The 19,887-nt window shown below is 53.0% G+C and overlaps 1 protein-coding gene across 2 annotated transcripts in view; it reads right to left on the bottom strand.

The window, feature by feature from the left end:
- CDH22 (cadherin 22) overlaps positions 1–19,887 on the bottom strand; it is a 71,272-nt gene that overhangs the window by 5,828 nt on the left and 45,557 nt on the right. For both annotated transcript variants that reach the window (XM_060078270.1, XM_060078271.1), the window contains exons 7-9: positions 15,453–15,589; positions 4,056–4,177; positions 3,836–3,953 (exon numbers count right to left, since the gene is read on the bottom strand). In XM_060078270.1, the coding sequence (XP_059934253.1) occupies positions 3,836–3,953; positions 4,056–4,177; positions 15,453–15,589 (377 nt within the window). The remainder of the gene's footprint in view (positions 1–3,835; positions 3,954–4,055; positions 4,178–15,452; positions 15,590–19,887) is intronic.

The following is a 19,887-nucleotide window of genomic DNA, read 5'->3' as shown; positions in this document are numbered from 1 at the left end:
TGGCTTGAACTCTAGCCCTCCTGCCAAAGGGTGAGTCAACCCCAGCTGTGACAACATCCTCCTTCCCCTGGGAAAGAAAGGCTCAAGAGCAAGATGAGGAAAAGAAGGAATGGTGTGGGACTCCTTTGCATTGGCTGCATACTTCTTATGTATCAAGGACTGGGTAGATACTTTAAATACATAGAAATGTTTAATCCTCACAACCACCAAGAGTTGTAATGTTATTCCCATTTTATATACGTGGAAGTTGAGGCTGAGAGAGAAGGGACTTGTCTGAATTTATCCTGTGAATTGGTGGCATAGCTACCTTTTCCAACCATCCATCGAATCATCCATCCATCCAATAAATCTTTATTGAGTAACTACTCTGTGCTTGGCACCATGCTAGTCATGGGGGGGTGGGGACCAATGGGAAGCTAAATCAACCATAGTCCTGGATCTGGCCTTATATTCTGATGCGAGAGACAAAGGTTAATCAAATAAACTCACAATTTAGTCTACAGTTGCAAAAGATGGTGAATGCTAAGAAGGAATATTATAGGAAGAGCATCTAACAGAGGATCTGACCAGTCTGGGAGATCAGGGAGAACTTTTTGGAAGAAATGATATTATTGTGAGCCCTGAACAATGAATTCTAGGAGAGGGAATAGTCCATGCAAAGGTCCTGAGGTTAGAAGAGGCATAGGAACTCAGGGAACTGAGAGCAGTCCTTTGCGGCTGGAGGGATGAGGGTGATGACTAGAGTGAGTCAAGAAGAGGCTGGAGGGGGAGGCAGGGGCTCATAATAGAAAGTCTTAGAGGCCATGGTAAGGAATTGGGTTATTTTCTTAAAGGCAATAGGAGGCCATCGATTGATGGGCAAAGAAGCGACCTAGTGACATATCATCCATCTATTCAATAGCAAATACTAATTAAACACCCTCTATAGGTCAGGATTATTCTAGCCCCTGAGGATACAGCAATGAACAAGACAGACATGGTCCTTGCCTTTGCTAAGCCTACCTTCTAAGCAAGGGAGCCTCTAATCTAAAATACAACAGTGGATGTGGAAGACCAGTTAGGAAGCTATTGTGTGTTCTAGATGTGAAATAATAGTGGTAGTGGAGGCACAGAGAAGTGGACAGATTTGAAAAATGAGTGGTTGGCTCTGACTCAGCCTCTAATTCCCAAGCAAGAACAGAGGAGAGGAGAGGAGAGGACATGTTTGTTTCTCAGGGTTGCTCTCTTTGGTCATGGAACCATATGTTTGGAGAGCTCTGGTCCCTGCTACTCTTTCACCCCATAAGAGGAAATCCCTGAGCATCATCCCTTTACCTCTCAGCTGCCCTCCTGGGCAGCAGCTGGCTTCATCTGGGGAAGCCAGTGGCCACCCCAGGCCCCTACCCCACGCTTCTAGGCAGGATCTGCGCCCAGCACTGCATTCATCCATCTGGCCTGACATACATCAGTGTCAATCCTGGCTGCAAAAGCAATATTTATAAATCACGTTTCCAAACTGGCTACAACTTTGTACAAAGAAACAGATGGGTTGAGGTAGCCGTTTGTCAACTGGGATATTTATATGGTGAGGAGGAGGGGGCTTGGCACACCGTGGGAAGGGGCCGGGGGACTGGAGGAGGAGCCCTTTCCTGGCTGTGCCGGCCTCAGCACGCTGCTGCCAGCCTTGCTCCCAGGGCTCGTACGCAGGTGGTCACACTGGATGGGAGCCCTGGTGGCCAACCCAGCCCCCAGCCCCCACCCCCCGTCAAAGAGAGGCAGTTCGGGCAGAACCTCAGGCCCCTTGGGTTGGAAAGATTGTGAACCTGGTGAGGTCAATCCAGGGTTATTTGTGCCTCCTGCGCTCAGCTCGGGTACCACTGCCATAATGAGCAATCATGGCAACGCTAGTCGTGAAAGTTGTTAAAATATTGAACTACTTCCAAAAAGGTTTAAATAGCCATGACTCTGGGTCCCCCAAGTCCTTCCCTGCTGCCTCAGCCTCTCCCTCAAGCACACCCCCAACTTTAACACGATCAAGTCACTAAGGGGTTAAAGCCTGGCTCAGCAGAGGCTCCACGGTCCTACTCCAGATTACTTATGATCAGGGTCCTTTCTGATTGATTACCTGAGCTGCACTGGTTGTTAAATATTTTTTATATTACTCCTGGAAATACAGATGGGTCTGGCTTCAGAAGCCACTGAGGGAAGGGGTGTCAAGGTCTTGGGGGTGATACCAGACCTGGAACAGGATCAGAAGGAACCCACATGATTTGGCCCCTAGTAGTACCTCTCTGACTACATCTCCTCCAGTCCTGTCACTCACTCACCCCAACGATGCAGGTCTTGAACATCCCAAGCCTGTTCCCACCTCAGGGTCTTTGCACTTGCTGTTTCTTGCACTTGGATCATTCCTTGTCCAGTTATCTGCATGGCTCACCCCCTCACTTCCTTTAGATCCCTACTCACTATTGATTCCTTCAGAGAGGCCTTCCTAGATCACCTTATTTAAAATAGCTTCTACTCTTGCCTTGCTTTATTTCCTCCTGTTTTGTCTAACACATGTTTTTGTTTTTATGTTTTTCTCTGGCCACGCCGCGTGGCTTGTGGGATCTTAGTTCCCCGATCAGGGATCAAACCCGTGCCCCCTGCAGTGGAAGCTTGGAGTCCTAACTACTGGACTACCAGGGAATTCCCTAACACATATTTTTGAATACCTACTATGTGCCAGGCACCCAGGGTCCAGCACTGAATAGAACAAAGTCCAGACTCGTGAAGATTGCATTATTCCTCCCTGCCAGCCACTCATCAACCCCATCATAATATTCATTTGTTTAATTTCTCTTTCCCCTCTCTAGAATATAAACTCCACCAAGGCAGGGATTTTGTCTTGCATGCAGCTGCATTTTCAGGACCTAGAACAGTGCCTGACATGTAGGGACTGTATTTCAATAAATGGTCAACAAATAATTGCTGAATGAAGGAAATGCCATGTTCTAGGTACTGACAATATACCTCGGTAACCCACATCTCACTGGGACCACCTAGCTGCCTGGCCGGCATCTTCAGCCCCATTTTACAGATGATGAAACTGAGGCAGGCATTAGGGTTGCATAGAAAGCCTTCAACTGAGCCTGGGCTGGGACCCAGGTCCCTCACTCCCAGTCCACTGACCACCCCGTCCCCCAGTCTACTCCTCAAAGGTTCAGACTTCAGCTTCTCACTGAAGGGGAACTTGCAGGGGTGGGTCTCACAATGGGATCAGCTCAGGATGGGAGGGGCAGTTTGCTTTCAAGGTAGCGAGCAGGAAGTACATTGGAACGGAGATAGGTGTGGGTTTGAGTCCCAGCCTCACCACTGACTCTCTATATGACCCTGGGTAGGTTCCTTATCCTCTGAGAGTCTCATCACCTGTAAAATGGGGGGAGGGGTAAGAAAACCACCTCCCAAGGTGACCATGAGGATGCAAAGAGAAATGCGAGTGGGATAAAGCACTTTTTAAACGGAGGGGTGGGAGTGTGTGCGTGGGGCTCATTCCAATCTTCACTTAGATCAGGGGCTCTTTCCACCCTGGATGCTGGGCCACCGCCCCACTCCTCATGTATTCCCTCTCTATATCTTTCTATCTGCCATTCTCTATCCTTGGGCAGCCCTCCTCCACTCAGCCAACCCACCTCCTGCTTGTTCTTCAGGGTCTGGCTAGCAGGCTGGGTAACATCTCCAGCTTGGCTCAGACTTTCTGTGTGATCTTGGACCCACCACTGGCCCTCTGGGCACCTCTATAATATGGGAAGGGGTTGGGGAGGCTAAGCCCCTCCCTCCATGGATCCTAGGATTTGGTTGTTCTGAGATAACTCACCTTGGATGTTGAGCAGAGAGAAATGAGGGTTGCTGGGAGCTTCAGGCACCAGGCGGAAGTAGAAGCGGTGCCCACTCTGGGGCTCGTCTCTGTCTACCACACTGATGGTCTGGATGAGCTGAAGGGTGAGGAGGGGGCAGGGAGCTGATGTGAGGCCAAGCCCACTCTGGTCCTGGCCAGTCCTGGCAGCGACCCCCAGTCCCCGACCCTTCAGTGCTACCTGGCCTGGCTCGGCATCCTCACACACGGCTGCCTCGTAGGGTGTGGCCAGCTCTGGGGGATTGTCGTTCACGTCCAGGATTCGGATCCTTAGGGATGCCCGGGATAGCTGGGCATGATTGTCTGTAACAAGAGCACAGCCGTAGGGTGCGAGGCATCAGTGTGAGATTTAGACAACCCCCCCCCCATCTACTGCTAGGACAAGAGTAGGCAGTGAGGTCACACTGAGAGATCTGTGGGTTGATCAAGCTCATATTAGGACCAGGACCAAGGATGTTTGGCTAACTGGGTCATCACCACCACCACCATTGCTATCATCATCACCACCATTAGCATTATTACTGCCACCTCTACCAACATAACTATCAGTACCACCATCACCATCCTCACCACTATCACCATCACCAATGCCATCACCACTCCTTTGTTACCATCACCATTAGATTATCAACACCATCACCATGAGAATTATCGCTGCCGCCACCACCACTGCATTGACTAATACCACCTTCCTCATCTCTACCATCATCACAAACACTAAGGCCATCACTCTCACCACCCTTACTACAACCATCACCCCCCTGTGGCCACCATCATCAACATTACCACCATCATCATCACCAATCATTCACTATCCCCACCATCTCCGCCACAACTTCCATTACCAGCCCCACCAATACTACCATGACCCCCGCCATCATCACCCACATCACTATCACATCACCACCCCCCACTCCCACCTCCAACAACACTACAATCAACATTGCCATCTCCATTCCATCACTGTGGAGTGCACAGATTTCTCCTGGAGTACCCATATGCATTATTTCAGGTATCCTTGCAGAAATCCTATGGTTTGGTACAATTTCTATCCCCATATTGCATAAGGGAAACTAAAACGTGAAAGTTTAAAGAATTGGTCAGCTGACAACTGAAGTTGTCTCTGCACTTTTAAGACTCGATCATGAGAGGGCAAGACAAGTCCACTGGAGGTGGGTCTTTGCCAAGGTCCTCAGCAAAGCCACAAAGTCCCCACTCCTCCAACTGCAATGTCTTTGAGGTCAAGGCCTCTGTTGTATTAATCCCTGGGTCCCCAACACTGTGAGATGTGGCATAGAGTTGGTTCTAATAGGTTTGTTGAATGAATGAATGAAGGCTGGAAACATTTAGACAGAAGGAGTCTTGAATTTCAGGCATGGCTCTGTCTCTGACATAGTGCTTGACCTTGGGTAAAACTTTTCCCGCTCTGGTATCAGTTTCCATGCCTGGAAAATGAACAGAGCACAGTGATTAAGAACAAGGACTTGGGAGCCAAGTGGTTCCAATCTCAACTCCGTCACTTAGTAGCTGTGTGATCCATGCCAGGTCACTTGACCTCTCTGTGCCTCCGTTTTCTTACCTACAAAATGGGGCTACTAGTAACCGGTTGGTTAAGAGGACAATTGAGTTAATAGGTGCAAAGCACTTAAAACTGTGTACATAGCACATAAGTGTTACATAAGGATTTGTTAAATCAACAGATATCCTTGAAGGATCCTTTTAGCAATGACATTCAGTGACTCTAGACTGTTGGGATACCTCATCCGAGCCTGTCCTGAGAAGCACCCTGAATGTTGGCCCTTTATAGCCCTCCACCCAGACCCCTGAGTGCCCATGGGTGCCCTGTCCTTGGCTATCTTAGCCATGAGTTCATTAGTGACATGTTCTACCCGCCAGTGAAATCAAGGACATCCCCTGGGAGAGGAAACTACCCCCTTCCAAGCAGTGACTTGATGGCTGGGTCTCTGACCCTGCTGACAGGGAGCTATTTTGGGGACAGCCTGGAAGCTTTCAGGCAGCCAGGAACCCCATGAGTTTTGGGGGCAAGTTGGGGCTGGTCGGCTGCTTCCTTCTCTGAACTCAGGGCCCCACTGGATGCCGACTGCAGCTGCTCCTGTGTTGATAAAAAGAGAAATGGAGATTGGGAGGCAGGTGCAGCCACCTCCTGGGGGGGTCAGGGAAAGGAAGCTGGGGGAGGGAGGGAGTCCTTAATTAACTCAGACCCCGACTCCTCTCTGGAGCTCCCCTTAGGCAGGGGCGCCTTATCTTCTCAGCTCACCCAGATCTGCTGCTTCAGCGATTAGAGGGGGCTTTTCTGGGGGCGGGAGATGGGAGTCGTGACTGGGAATGTCGGGTGAGCTGTTATTTTTAAGAGTGTTTTGCCAGAGAGCTTAAACAGCCAGCCGGTGGGTGCTTAGGAGGGGAGGAGGGGAGGAGGGGCGGTTGAGGTCCGCTGCCAGGATAAGGCACCTCTCTCCCCACTGAGGCAGAAGGAGGGTAGGGGGTGGCAAGGACCCCCTCCCCTGCAGTGGGTGGGGTGTACAGGGCTGGAGGGAGAGACAGGGTCTACTATGGGGCCATGCAGAAGGGGGACCTCAGAGTAGGATAAGATCCTCAGTGGGCAGACACCCTGCTGGAGGGTTGGGTCCACTGCTGGTGAGACCCCCATTATTGCACCATTCCTCTGGGTTCTGCTGGGCCACTCCTACCTCTTTTTTCCCCCAGCTTTTTTGAGATGTAATTGACATATAACACTGTGTAAGTTTAAGGTGTAAAATAAATGTAGATATTGCAATGTTTGTCACAATAAGATTGGTTAGAACATCCTTACCTTACCGTCCTGTTGTCCTATCTCCTCCTCTCAAATGTCATGGGTCACCTCTTGGGAAGGCCCTGAATCCTTTCTGGCATGAGGATTTGGCAGATCTGAGAGGTAGGGCAGCCGAGAGGTGTGCCTCTACGTCGCCAAAGTTGCCACCTACAGAGCTTATCCCAGAGACCCCTGAATTGGGGGCTGGTCTGGACCCCTCAGAGCTTGTGGTCCAGCCCTAAGTCAGCATCCTGTGTTCTTGACATCGTGGCAGTCTTCAGCTTGGCTATTAGAATCACCTGGGAAGCCTTTAAAAGGTTCTAAGCCCAAGGCTTGGTCATTGATTTTTTTTTTTTGCGGTACGCGGGCCTCTCACTGTTGTGGCCTCTCCCGCTGCGGAGCACAGGTTCCGGACGCGCAGGCTCAGCGGCCATGGCTCACAGGCCCAGCCGCTCCGCGGCATGTGGGATCTTTCCGGACTGGGGCACGAACCCGCGTCCCCTGCATCAGCAGGCGGACTCTCAACCACTGCGCCACCAGGGAAGCCAATTGATGTTTTTTTTTTAACAGCTCCAGGTGAATCTAATGTGTATCAATAGCGAGTGTTGCAAACTACTGCCTGGGGGTGACTGGCAGGTGCTGGGGGAGGTCCAACCTGGCATCGCGCCTCTGATTGGCTTCCTCCAAACCCCTCCCGATCACAGTTAGCATCATTTGTAATAATTGATAATAATGCATAATTTTTACCAACTTAAATGTTTCTGGTATAAAATAAGAAATCCATCAATTAATTAACCTTCCTCTTTGTGCAGGACTTTCCAACTTATAACAAACTTTCTTATCTATGACATCATTGGATCCTCAAAACAACCCATAAAGGGTTGTTAGACCCATTTTTTTAAATTTAATTTTTGGCCATGCTACACAGCTTGCAGGATCTTAGTTCCCCGACCAGGGATCGAACCCGGGCCCCGGCAGTGAAAGCACAGAGTCCTAACCACTGGACTGCCAGGGAATTCCCTAAACCCATTTTGTAGATGGAGAAACTGAGGCCCAGAAAGGGGCAATACTTTGTCTAAAGCCACAGGCAAGTCAGTGGCAGAACTGAGGTTGGGTCCTAGGTCTCCCGACTCTAAGTCCAGTGCGTGGTCTAGATGCAATGCCAGTGGGCCCTCCTGCTGCCTGAATATTTGTCCATCCAGATGCAGCTACTGCTCGGACCGAGGCCCAGGCTGACCTCACCCAATGCCCAGTGGCAGATGCTGTCTCCGGGGGCTGGATCCCCCATGGGTCCCACTCCCCTCCCTTGGCATTTCAGTTCAGCTGACTGACATGCAAATTAGTTTAATTATTTCTTCTTCTAAAATAAATTATATTTTGCAGTAGCTGCAATATGTTGTGTCAGGCAAAATTACATTCAATATTTTTAAACTAATTGATGCAGCCTTGAGGAAGCCTGATTGACAACCCAGAGCTGAGCAGGCCTGCAGTCTTAACCGATTCCTAAATTAAAATTAAACGTGCTTCAGCCCGGTGCTTCCTCTCTGAGCTGGCTCACCGTTAATCCGGGGAGGTGGCAGGTATAGCCCTTGGGGGCCGAGGAGCAGAGGAGGGTGGGCAATTCCTTGGGTGCCTTGGGAAGAGAGCAGGCTTGGGCGGGAGAGCTGCTGTGCTGTGTAGGCAGGTCCCTTACCTTCTTTGGGCCTCAGCGTCCCTTATGTATAACGGACGGGGGATTGGACCAGGCAATTTGAAACTGAGACTTCTGGGTTTTGCTGACTATTACAGTTTGAGCGCCTCCTTTGTACCAAGAACACAACATTGAACAAGACCAACACGGCCTCTTGGTCTAGCGGCAGGGACAGAAATCACTCTAGACTGTGATCAAAGTAGAGCGAAAAAAGTCCAGGACCGTGAGAGTATGAGGCAGGGGTGCCTACCCTGATGGGGTGCAGGGATATTTGCCCTGGCGTAGGTGACCTTTAGGCTGAGATCCAACTAGAAAGTAATCAGATGAAGGAGATGGGAAGGAAAGTGTGCTCCAGGCAGTAGGAACAGCATGTGCAAAGGTCCTGGGGTGGGAGGGGAGGCTGTAGATAGTAAGATTCTGGATTCCTTCTAAGGAAGATCCCCACCCCCAAGCAGTTCCTAACCTGGTGTCTGGACCAAACTGGACTTGGAGGGCTAGAGGCCAGTAGGAAGTGTAGGGGGGATGGGGCCTGGCCTGGCGACCCTGTTAGGGAACGCCTAGGGATACGCTCCTGCCAGAAGGACACCAGCAAACACATATCGAGCACCTGCCATGGGCCAGGGTCTGTGCCGCCTCATGTCATCCTGTCAACCATCGTGGGAGGTAGGGATGTGAATTATTGCTGTTTTGCTGATGAGGAAACTGGCTCAGAGACGGTAAAGAACTTGCCCGAAGTCTCACAGGGAACCATCAATGGAACCTGGTTCTGGGTCCAAAAGGGGAGTTTTAACCATCGAATGGTACTGCCTTTCTGACCATCTTCAGCTGCCAGAATCCGACTTGCCTCAAGGCCCCAAATGTCTCTGCCTGCTCCAGGAAGCTTTCCTTGGCTGCCCTAGTCCTGGGCAATCAGACTATAAGCCCAAGACCTACATGCCCATAAGGCCCTTGTGATCTTCCTCCCTGGCCTCGTCCCTCACCTGGCTCTCCCCTTCTCTCTGCTCCAGGTTTCCTCCTTTCCCTCCTTCAGATCTTTGCCCAGATGTGTTCCCAGAGAGACCTCCCCTGACGACCTTATTTAAATTTGTTCCTTGTCATCCCACCAGCTACCCACTTCCCTGCTCTACTTTTCTCCACGGCACCTAATCCAACACCTGCTATATTTTTACTCACTTAACTTGCCCATCATCTATCTCCCTCACCAGAAAGTAAGCAGAATTTTGGTCTCTTGTGTTTGCTGCTGTATCCACAGCCCCTCTGTGCATGGCACACAGTAGGTGCTTAATAAAGATTTAGCGAATGAATGGATTTCACTGTCTGTGGCACCCCTGACTATGCTGGGATGCTGTGGAGGTGACAGGGAGAGACTGAGACCTCTGGATGGACTAATTCTGTGAGGGTTTCACGCTCCCGCCCCCCGCCCAGATCCCACCATCTAGGGAGCAGTCAAGCTGTGTGAGCCTCTTCCTGCCTCTCTCTCTGGACCAAGCTTTTCTCATTCGTAAAACAAATGGAGCTGGACTCTGAAGTTCTCCTTGGCTGTCACAGAGAAAGAGAGAAGCCCACAGAGAAAGAGAGAAGTGGGGTCGCAAGAGCAGGAGTGGGAAGGAGATTGAGAAGTGGGGAGAGGGGCGAGGAAGGGGGGCAGAGAGGTGGGGGGCAGGTGGAAGGTACCTCCTTGCCGTGGTGCAAGGGTGGGAAGAGCAGAGTCTGGACCCTCTTCTCCACCGTCCCCTCAGCGCCTCCCTCCTCTCGAGGGAATTAAATTGCATCCAAACACCAGGCTCTGATTAGCGCTGGCCAGCTGGGCAGGAAGATTTATCATCCCAATTACGAGCTGGCCAAGACAAGCAGGCAGGACGGCGAGGGGGGCTGGGTGAGCAGGCGGGAGTGCGCGGGGAGGGGTGTGGGGGCTGTCAGGGCTGCCAGGGGCGGTCGCCTTGCACTCCCTGCCCCGTCCCCACTCACCTCCAGTGGGAGCATGAGGTTAGGATGCCCTTCTCTGTTTCTTTGATTATCTGTTTGGTGTCCACGTGGAGATTGGAGGTTTGACCTTGTTGGGGTGGGGATGTTTGGTCCTCCGTAGGGTGTGGGAGGACTTCTGGGTAAAACAGGGGCCCTGGAATTGGGGGGTGGGAGAAAATTTTCTTCCCTAGGGCTAGGCTGGTCCTGATACTCTGGGCTGTCTTATGAGACTCCATGGACATCACAAAAATCTTTGTTCCTGGTGGCATCTGTTAGGTACATAGATGGCACAGGATCCCGGGAGTTACCCAATCCAAGAGGAACCCAGGCCTCATTTACATACCTCTGGTGATGGGGAGCTCACTGCCTTATGAAGCAACCCCTGGTCTGAGAGACCTGCCAGGTCTCTTCCCCAGATGGCACCACAGTCAGCCTCCCTGGCACTTCCTCCTGCCCGTCCCCACCCTGCCCTGTACCCTCAGCACATGTCCAAGCCCGAGTCTTCCTGACAGCCTCCCCTCTGTTGCCTGCTCCAGGCTGCCCCCCTCCCGTCCACCCTCCCCCACCAACCCAAGTGAATGCTGCGGACTGCACATCTGACCATCTTCCTCTTCTGCTCTAAAACCTGCACTGGCTCCCTGTCGTCTCCAGGAGATGTCCGGCTGCTCACAGGACATCCGAGGTCCTTCCTGTAGAGGCCCAGCGAGCTTCTGCACGCTCACCTCACCCCACCTACTCCAGCCATTCTCTGGCTCCAGCCTCTAGCCACGCCCAGTCTCTCCATTCTCAGAATGGACAGGGGTCTTTCTGCCGGCCTAGCCTCCAGGCCTGAGCATGTGGGGCTCTTTCTGCTGGGAGCTCCCCAATCCCCTTTCCTTAGCCTTTGAGACCCAACTCAGATGTCCCCTCCTCTGGGAGAGTCTCTTGCCTTCTCCTCTAGGGGGCCAAGTCCCTGGCTACACCTCCTGAATGCCCACCTCCCCCTTCCTTGCACTCTGCGTTGCCACTGACAGTTGATGTGTCTCTCTCTGTCCACCTGTGAACTCCTGAGGTCAGTGGCCAAGACGTTTTCTCACCAGATCCCAGTGCCCAGAGGAGGTGGGTGACAAGAGGCCCTCAGCAGACACTTTATATAAAGCATTCAGCACAATATCTGGTATATTGTGAGCTTCAAATAAATAGAAGCCACTGTTATTAATAGTTAACAATACAGTTATTATCCTTATAGCTATCCAATACGGTACCATTTAATAGATGAGAAAACTAAGGCAAGAAGAGGGGAAACGACTGCCCAAACTCACAGCTGGGAGCCATGCCACTAGAACCAGTTTTTCTCCATCATGTCGCCCTGCCTTCCTAACTGGGTGGGCAAGCCCATTTACCTGTCCATTCAGGAAATGTTTATACACACCTACTAAGTGCCAGGCCCGGTGTGAATGCTACAGATACACATGAGACCCTGCCCTCATGGAAGGTATTATTTCCTGGGGAAGAGAGATTAACTAAGCACGCACACAAATGCATATATAAATCATAAAAGTGTGCTTTGCGGTATGAAGGAAAAAATCAGGGGGCTGTAAAACCGTGACTTGGCCTGGGGTGACCCAGATGGGGAAGCTCTAGCTAATCTGGTTAACTCTTTGCTGTCCGGGGTGGCTAGAGACCACCCCTCCAGACCAGCTTAGGGCCTGGAAGAGGGGGCCGGATGCAGCCCCCTGGCACCGCCCACTCCAGCACTGGCTTTCCAAGTCTCCCCCTCCACCCCGCCATCTCTTTGAAGACTGTCCCTTTACAACTGCCCTTTCCACTGAAGGATTCAGACACAAATTGTACTTTAAATTCAATAACGGTCATTAATATTTCATGATTACAAAACGTTAAAGATAATGTCAGTGGAAGGCACGTCTGCAAGGGCAGAATGGATGACTCAGAAGTTTGGGGAGGGGGACCGGGCACACTAAGTGGTTCGGGAGTCTTTGAGGTAATCCGGTGTGACAGGTGGCGGCTCCCGGCTGAGTGCTGCATTCTCCGAGGTGCTGGCAAAGCTCAGCTGCTGTGTATAAATATTTCCCCTCTGATTCTTGTCACCTCATGTTTGTTAGACCCGGAGCAGGCGGGGCACCATGACCCCACCATCATCCCCTGTTTCTGAGGAAGCCAAATGGATGCTTCAGCAGGAAGGCACGGGTGTTGCACTCGGGGTCCCGGCTGGCTGCTGGGAGCCCTGGCCCTGCATGGACTTGCTCTGTGACTTGGGGGCCATCGCTGTTCCTTCCTGAGCCTCTATTTCCTTGGCTGTAAAGTGGGGATAATAATTTGTCCTTGTCTCACAGAGATGGCAAGAAGCCGGAGTGGGTGGATTATTTGCAACACTCTTGGCTTCGTGCCCGGCACCAAAGATATATGACTTGAGGGGCATCTGGGTGACAGCGGGCTGTGCAGTCAGACAGGCTTGCGCTGGGAATTTGGACAAATGACTTCACCTCTCTTAGTTTCCTCATCCACACACTGGGGATAACAGCAGAATCAACACCTGATAGGTGGGAAGATTCAATGAGCACAGCATTGTAAAGGGCCTGGCACAGAGCTGGTGCTTAAGCCAAGTGCACAGAGTCAAGATCGATAGATGCCACTAACTGAGAGCCAAGTACTAGGCTAAGTTCTTTCCATATATTATCCTATTTAATCCTCCCACCAGCACTGTGAAGTGGGAACCATTCATTTTCCCATTGAGTAATATCCTCGGTGAGGGTTGGGCAGGGGTTGTGAATTGCAGCTCAGAGGGGAGTGATCTCTAGCCCAGCGACCAGTCCCTTCCTCACAGAGACTCATCTCCTTCCCCAGCTCAGTTGCTGGGGAGGGTTGGGGGTTGGGGTGGAGTCCCGAGAGCAGAGTACCAGGAAAAGGGAGGCCACGTAGCAAAGCTGCGGAGGAAACCAGGAACTCAGGAACTTGGTCCAGATCCCAGTTCTGCCACCGCACGTCCTTGGACAAATCTCCTAATGATCTGAGCCTCCATTTTCCCATCAGTAAAATGGGTGCGGCTCTGTAACAGATCATGATCAATAAAGTACGTGCTAGAAAGCATGCAGCTCAGTAGCTATTAGGTAAACATTGTACAATGTTTGTGGGGGAGAGTCCCCCAGACACACTCTCTCCTGTGAAACGGCAGCACTGCAGACTTCGTATGTGGCTCTAGCCGCTTTCTGAAAGAGACTCACTGGGTAGAAGCACAATGCTTAACCCCAGAACGGCCTTGCTAGTGGTGGGCCTTTGGGCGGTGTGACAGCTGGTAGAGGAGATGTATCTGTGGGTAGGGAGAGGAGGCACCTCTGCCCAGCAGCTGGGCCAATCCCCATGGTTGCCCAAGGGGCAGGTTCGGGGAGCTAAGGAGGGAGAGCTGTCTTCCTTCCAGTCCAGCCACCACTTCCTCTCCAGCCACCTTTATTATCTCCCTTTCATGCGGTGGAGAAGTGGATTCAAAGGCTCGGGGCAGCAGGCACTGAGATTTGAGCCAGCTTTGTATTTTCTTTTAAACCGAAGTTGAAAGAGACGAAGGGAACTTCAGCCTAGGGACTTCCTTGGCTGGAAGGGGCTGGTGGGGCCTGCGAAGTGGGAGGCACCAGCAGGCGGCGGCGGCGGCGGCGGAGGAGGAGGAGGAAGGCCACCAGGAGGCCTCAAAGGGGCAGGAGGGGCCTGGGGCCGAGGTATGCAGAGGGGAGTTTGAACGGCGCCCACCCCACCCAAGGCTCAGAGACTCTGAGTATTCCTGTTGTCACCACTGCTTCCTGGAGGCTTTGCTGGCTCCTGAGACCTGGTGAGCTGACAGGGCCGGGGAGCTTGCAGAGCAGGTCCAGGCAGCGGCAGCGGCAGCGTTGCTGTGGTTGTGGAGGAGGCCTAGAACTGCCCTCTCCCCACTCCTGGGCGGCCGTGACCCTCCACGCTCTTAGCTCCTCCTCCACGGCCTGACTTGTCTGGCCCCCATGTCCCAGGGCCCCCTCTTTCTCTCTCAGCTCACACTCCTCCCCAGCTGTGCCAAATTGCATGTCTCTCTCTCTCTCTCTCTCTCTCTCTCACACACACACACACACACACACACTTCCAGAAACTCAGGCCCAGCACCTTGGAGTCATCCTTGACCCCTCTCTATCTCTCCTCTGTACCATCCCATCAGCAGGTCCTGAGGGCTCTGTCTTCAGCCTGTCTCCCAAAGCTGACCACGTCTCACCATTAACATGGCTAATCATCCTGGGCCAGGCCACTGTCTCATCTTCCGGGCACTGTCGCATGTAACTTCTGGCTGAGCCCCTGTTCCCCCGCCACGCCCCCGTCCCCGCCTCGGAGCTCCCAGTCTATTCGCAATGCAGCAGCCAGAGGTATCATGTCAGGCAACCTCCCTCCTCTACTCATCACCCCCCAGTGACTCCCACCTCAGTTGGAGTTAAGTCCAAAAACCCTGCAACGGCTGTGACCACCTTGCCCCTCACCAACCACACTGTCCTCCTTGCTGTTCCTCCAACGCTAGGCAAACTACTACCTCAGGCCCTTTGCACTGGCTGTTCCCCCTCCTTGGAACACTCTTTCCTCTGATGGCGGCATGACTCCCTCACTTTACTGAGCTCTCTGTTGAAGTGTCTGCTTTTCAGAGAGGCCTTCCCCTAAGAGAAACAATCCCCTCCCGATCCCCTTCCTCTGCTTTCTTCTTTCCCAGTTTCTTGTTAGCACTCAGCATCAGCTGACATGCGTACACCCTTTCTCTCAGTTTGTTGATGGTCTAGCTCTACCCCATGGAGAAAGGAGTTCTTCTATCTTGTTCAGGGCTGTATCCCCAGCCTCTAAAAAAGGGATTGGTGAGTACTAGGTGCTCAATAAATGCTGAGGTAAGAAAGCCAGACCCAAGACTGGCCCTGAGTTTTTGGCTTGGGAGCCTTCCCAGATCTTTGTTCCTGCGGGTCAGCTTTTGCTGACCACTCCCCCACCCCAGCTTTGCCCAGTTTCTTACTCTTTGCCCCGCCCCCAGCCTTTGGCCCCTCCTCCCTGGCCTTTGCCCCGCCCCAGCTCCACCCCTCAGCCATCGCCCCTCCCTCCCATATTCGCCCCGCCCCCTGGCTCACCCGCCTCCATGGCCAGCACAGTGATGTTGTGCCAGCCGGCAGTCTCTCGGTCCAGCCCCTTGCCGGTTACGATGGCGCCCGTGTCCGCATCGATATCAAAAATCTGGTCCAAATCGGAGTCGCGGTCAATGGCGTACCTGAGGGAGGCAGGGCGGGGCTGATTGAAGGTGCCCTGGCGCCAGTGGAGCCTGTGCCCATGTCCCTCCACCCTACCCCCAAAGAGGAACCACCTGCCTGGGAGACACAAGAAGCAGAGGAGTGGAAATGGAGCTGAGTTTGCATCTCAGCTGCACTGGGTACCTGCCATGTGACCATGGGCAACCCTCGAGCTTTCTGAGCCTCAGTTTCCTCAGCTGGGTGATGGGGCTAATGGTTTGCGTCCCACGGTCGTTGTGAGGGCTGGAAGAAGGCAAAGGGCCCAGCATAGAGTTAGCGCTCACGGGATATTTGATTCTTATCTTTCCGTAAGAGGTGACCCTAGAGCTGGGCTCGAGAAAGGGACAGGGCGGCATTCCAGGCAGGGGGAACAGAAGCTGCAGGCGGGTGAGAGCTGTACGGGTGAGAATTACTTAGGGAATGGCAAATGGTGCAAAAACGACCAGAAATGGGAGTGGGGAGGAGGAGGCATCAGAACAGGCAGAGTGCAGAATTCAGGGGGCTGAGTGTCCTGGGGCGCCAAGGGGGAGTTTGAGCAGGAGAGAGTGGGTCGGCTCTGTCGCTCCGAGGCTCTCCGGAGGCCCCGGACAGGGCACACGGGCTGAGCGGAGGCGGCGGGAAGGGATCTGGGAGGATGGCCGCCGTCCCCTCCCCGCCAGTTGAGCACGCCCGTGCTAATCTGCGGCTTTTTCGTTGCCTCGTGAAAAAGCCCTTTGTTCCGCCTTCTTCCCCGGCCTTTGTGCGGCTGCTCCAGGCCTGAAAGGCCCATGTCCAACACATGCCTCGGGCGGCGGCGGCCCAGAGAGGCCCCGCCAGCTCTCTCCGCCGCTTCCCGGCGCTGATAACGCTAGAGAGGGCGCCGCCAGGCTGCGCGGCCGACGAAGGCCCCTAATGCCTAGCAAGGGCTCTTTGTGAAGCAGGTACAAAGGAGCGTGGTGGGGCGGGGCTCCGCCCCAGCGGGGCGCCCCTCCCCCCTTCCACCAGCAGAAGGAAAGGGGCCCTTCCCCCATCTTCCAGAGCGGGGAAACTGAGGATACCAGAAACACCCTTGGTGGGAACCCGAAGCCCTGAGATGACCCTTCAGTGGGGCCTTGGCTGCATTACCAAACCTCTCTGGGCCTCAGTTTCCTCATCTGTTGAATGGGGATAATGATGTCCAGTGGGACTGCACAGATCTGGGAGCAGCTGGAGCTGGCTTTGAATCCTCTGCTTCTTATTCCACCTGTGTGACCTTGGACAAGTCACTGGACCTCTTTGGCCTCTGTTTGGTTGTCTGGAAAATAGGGTGATTCATACTCACCTCACACTGGTGTGGGTTAGAGGAGGTAATTCATGGAACTGGGCAGAGGTGACAGCCCTTATTCTTTTCATATTCACTGTTGTAGTGGAAGTGGAGGTTCGTGTCAAACTGAAATGGCCTGGGCATGTGGGTGTAGTGGGCATTACAGCCCATCTCCTGAGTCCCTAGTTTATTGCCCCTTCCTGTCCCTAAGCTGCTAAGCCTACATTCTCCTTGGCCCTGATCAGCCTGGGTCCTCCTGACCTGGGTCAAAGTGTGTGGGGAGGTTCAGATCCAAGACGACAATTCCTCTCACCGGTATAGCACTTAGCAGTTTGTAGCTTACTTTTCCTCCAGCCATCCCTCCCTTCGTTCCTTTATGCCTAAACATTAACTGAGTGCCTTCTCTGTGCTGCTACGTGCTAAGCCCTGGGGATAAAATGGCAAACAAGACAGGCGACGTCCTTCCTTGCCTGGCATCTTGAGGCTCATGTGATCTCACCCCATTTTGCAGATGGAGACACTGAGGCTCAGAGAGGAAACCTGCCAAGCTTAGGGCTGCCAAGTACGGTTGTGCAGGTTGTGTCCTGCACAGAGTTACCAGCCTGAAGAGGGGAAGTGGGGGTGAAGTCCAGCCAGTGTTCTGCTTGCCCAGCCATGTGTCCTAGCCCAGGGAGCATCTTCTCAAAAGACGACTTTTTTCTTATTTACGAAAGGTGCCATACGGGCTAGTGATAACCCTGCGCAAGGGTGCACAGGGACTGTCACAGAATTGGAATCTGTACCCCAATATGGGCCTCTACACTTTCTATGGGCTAGAAAGAGTTCTTTCTAGCGCATTGAACCATCCAAAGTGGCAATGCATGGAGTCTCAGGTTGCCTTTGCCCCAAGCCTGGCCTGTCGGATGTTTGGGTCCAAAGGAGGTAGAACCAGACTCTGAGTAGTGTCAGCTCAGCTGGAAGGAACGTGGAGACCTCCTCCTGATTTTACAGGTGGGAGAAGTGAGTCCAGGAGAGAGCCAGGGGCATGACATAGCCTGGGGCTCCTGGTCACCTGGTCAGGGCTGGGCGTGAGGCCGGGCTGGTGGGAGGATGCCCACCGCCTTCTTGTTTCTCCTCCCCTCTCCTTCTCCCTCCTCCTTGTCCTCCTCCTCCCAGTTATTCTTTTTTGTTCCCTCCTGGAGGGGAAGGGGGGGCTGGAATCTAAGTGGAGGCAGCTGTTCCCAAGGCCGTGGGGCGGGAGCCGCGGGGAGCCTCCATTAACCAGCTAAAGACTTGGGGCTGCAGGTCAGTGTGGCTGCTGAGCCCAGGTGGCTTTGTTCCAGCTCAGGGAGCCAGTGAGTGAATGGGAGGGAGGGGTGGAGGGTGGGGTGTGTGGCAGGGAGTGTGGCCCGGCAGACGTGGGGGGCAGCAGGGGACGCTCGTGTACCCCTCACGTGTAGGTGCAAGAGTTGTGTGTCTGTGTTGTGGGTGGAAACTGGTGTGTGACGCTGTGTTGCAGTTGGAAGGTACAAGAGGCAGCTGCTCAGCCCTGGGTCTGGATCCACGATGTCCCCGGACAAGTCACTGCATCTTTGAGCCTTAATTTTCAGCAAAATGGAACCGATTTTACTCCCACCTTGCAAGTGGTTGGGAGGCTTAAGTGCCTAGCTAGGGGCTAGGTGTCTAGTTGGGTTCCAGGACAATGACTCCCTGAGCGAGAACTATTGTTATTCTAATGAGCATTCCGAAATGTCTGGTAAGGGGACACAGGTGACCCTTCAACCCAGTGTGTGGTCTGTGTGCCTGGGGGTGGGAGGCACCATGCATGGACATGGCAGCATTGCCAGCGGTCTGAGGACAGGAGGCATCTGTGGTCTAGAAGGTTCTGCTCAGTTCTCACTGTCCTACTTCTCATTTGGTCAGCCAGGATCTGAAGGGCAGGTAGGGGAACAGCAGCAGGTGCGGGTGGAAGAGTGCAGTGACAGTGTGGGTATGTGTCTGCTAGTGTGTGTGTGCGTGTGCACACGTGCAAAGAAAGCCTGGGAATGACGGTCAGGAGTGCGGATCTGGTGGCCATCTGGCTAGGTTTGAAACCTAGCTGTGTGACCCTGAGCAAGTCACTTAACCTCTCTGGTCTTTGGTTCCCTCTTAGAAATGGCGCTAATAATAATACCTACCTCACAGGGTGGTTGTGAGGATCAGACAAGTACTACCAATAAAACACCAATAAAACACTTTTAACAGCGCTGGGCACCTATCACATGACGTATGGATTAGCTTTTTTTTTTTTTGCGGTTCGCAGGCCTTTCACTGTTGTGGCCTCTCCCATTGCGGAGCACAGGCTCCGGACGTGCAGGCTCAGCAGCTATGGCTCACGGGCCCAGCTGCTCCGCGGCATGTGGGATCTTCCCAGACCGGGGCATGAACCCGTGTCCCCTGCATCGGCAGGCGGACTCTCAACCACTGCGCCACCAGGGAAGCCCAGATTAGCTCTTATTTTTTTTTGCTCAGCAAGACTTTGTGACAGGCCTGTGTAAGGGCTTCACATGCACGAGCTCCTCCAGTCCTTGCAGATAACAGTCATCACTGCTGCTGCCATTTTACACATGAAGAAACTGAGGCTCAGAGATGCCAGGTGCCTTGCCCTGGGTCAAGCCACGTCTGTCTGTCCAGATTCCCAGATCTAACTAAGAGCACCCTCCTCAGGACCAGCCAGGTATACCTGTGGGTGCTCCCACACCCTGGGAACAGCACAAAACACTGCTGTTGTCAAGGTCAGGGTGAGAGAAGTGGGGAGGGTACATCTTCCTGCCTTGAGTGCGCATGTGGGTTTTCTCCACATAAATATGTGCATATATAGCTCACACAGGCATGATAAATATGAAAGTCTGAAGATTCATGTGTGTCCAGGCTGCCCGGTGCTCCTGTGTCCAGGCTCGTGTACATACACGTGTACATGCAGCAGTCTGAATGATGCGGCCCCCACCTGCGCTACTAGTGGGGGAAACTCTTCAGATG

This window comes from Mesoplodon densirostris, chromosome 16 (genome assembly GCF_025265405.1).
Source record: "Mesoplodon densirostris isolate mMesDen1 chromosome 16, mMesDen1 primary haplotype, whole genome shotgun sequence".
NCBI lineage: Eukaryota > Metazoa > Chordata > Mammalia > Artiodactyla > Ziphiidae > Mesoplodon > Mesoplodon densirostris.
Note: the sequence above shows the minus strand (reverse complement) of the source record. Positions and strands in the feature narration are given on the sequence as shown.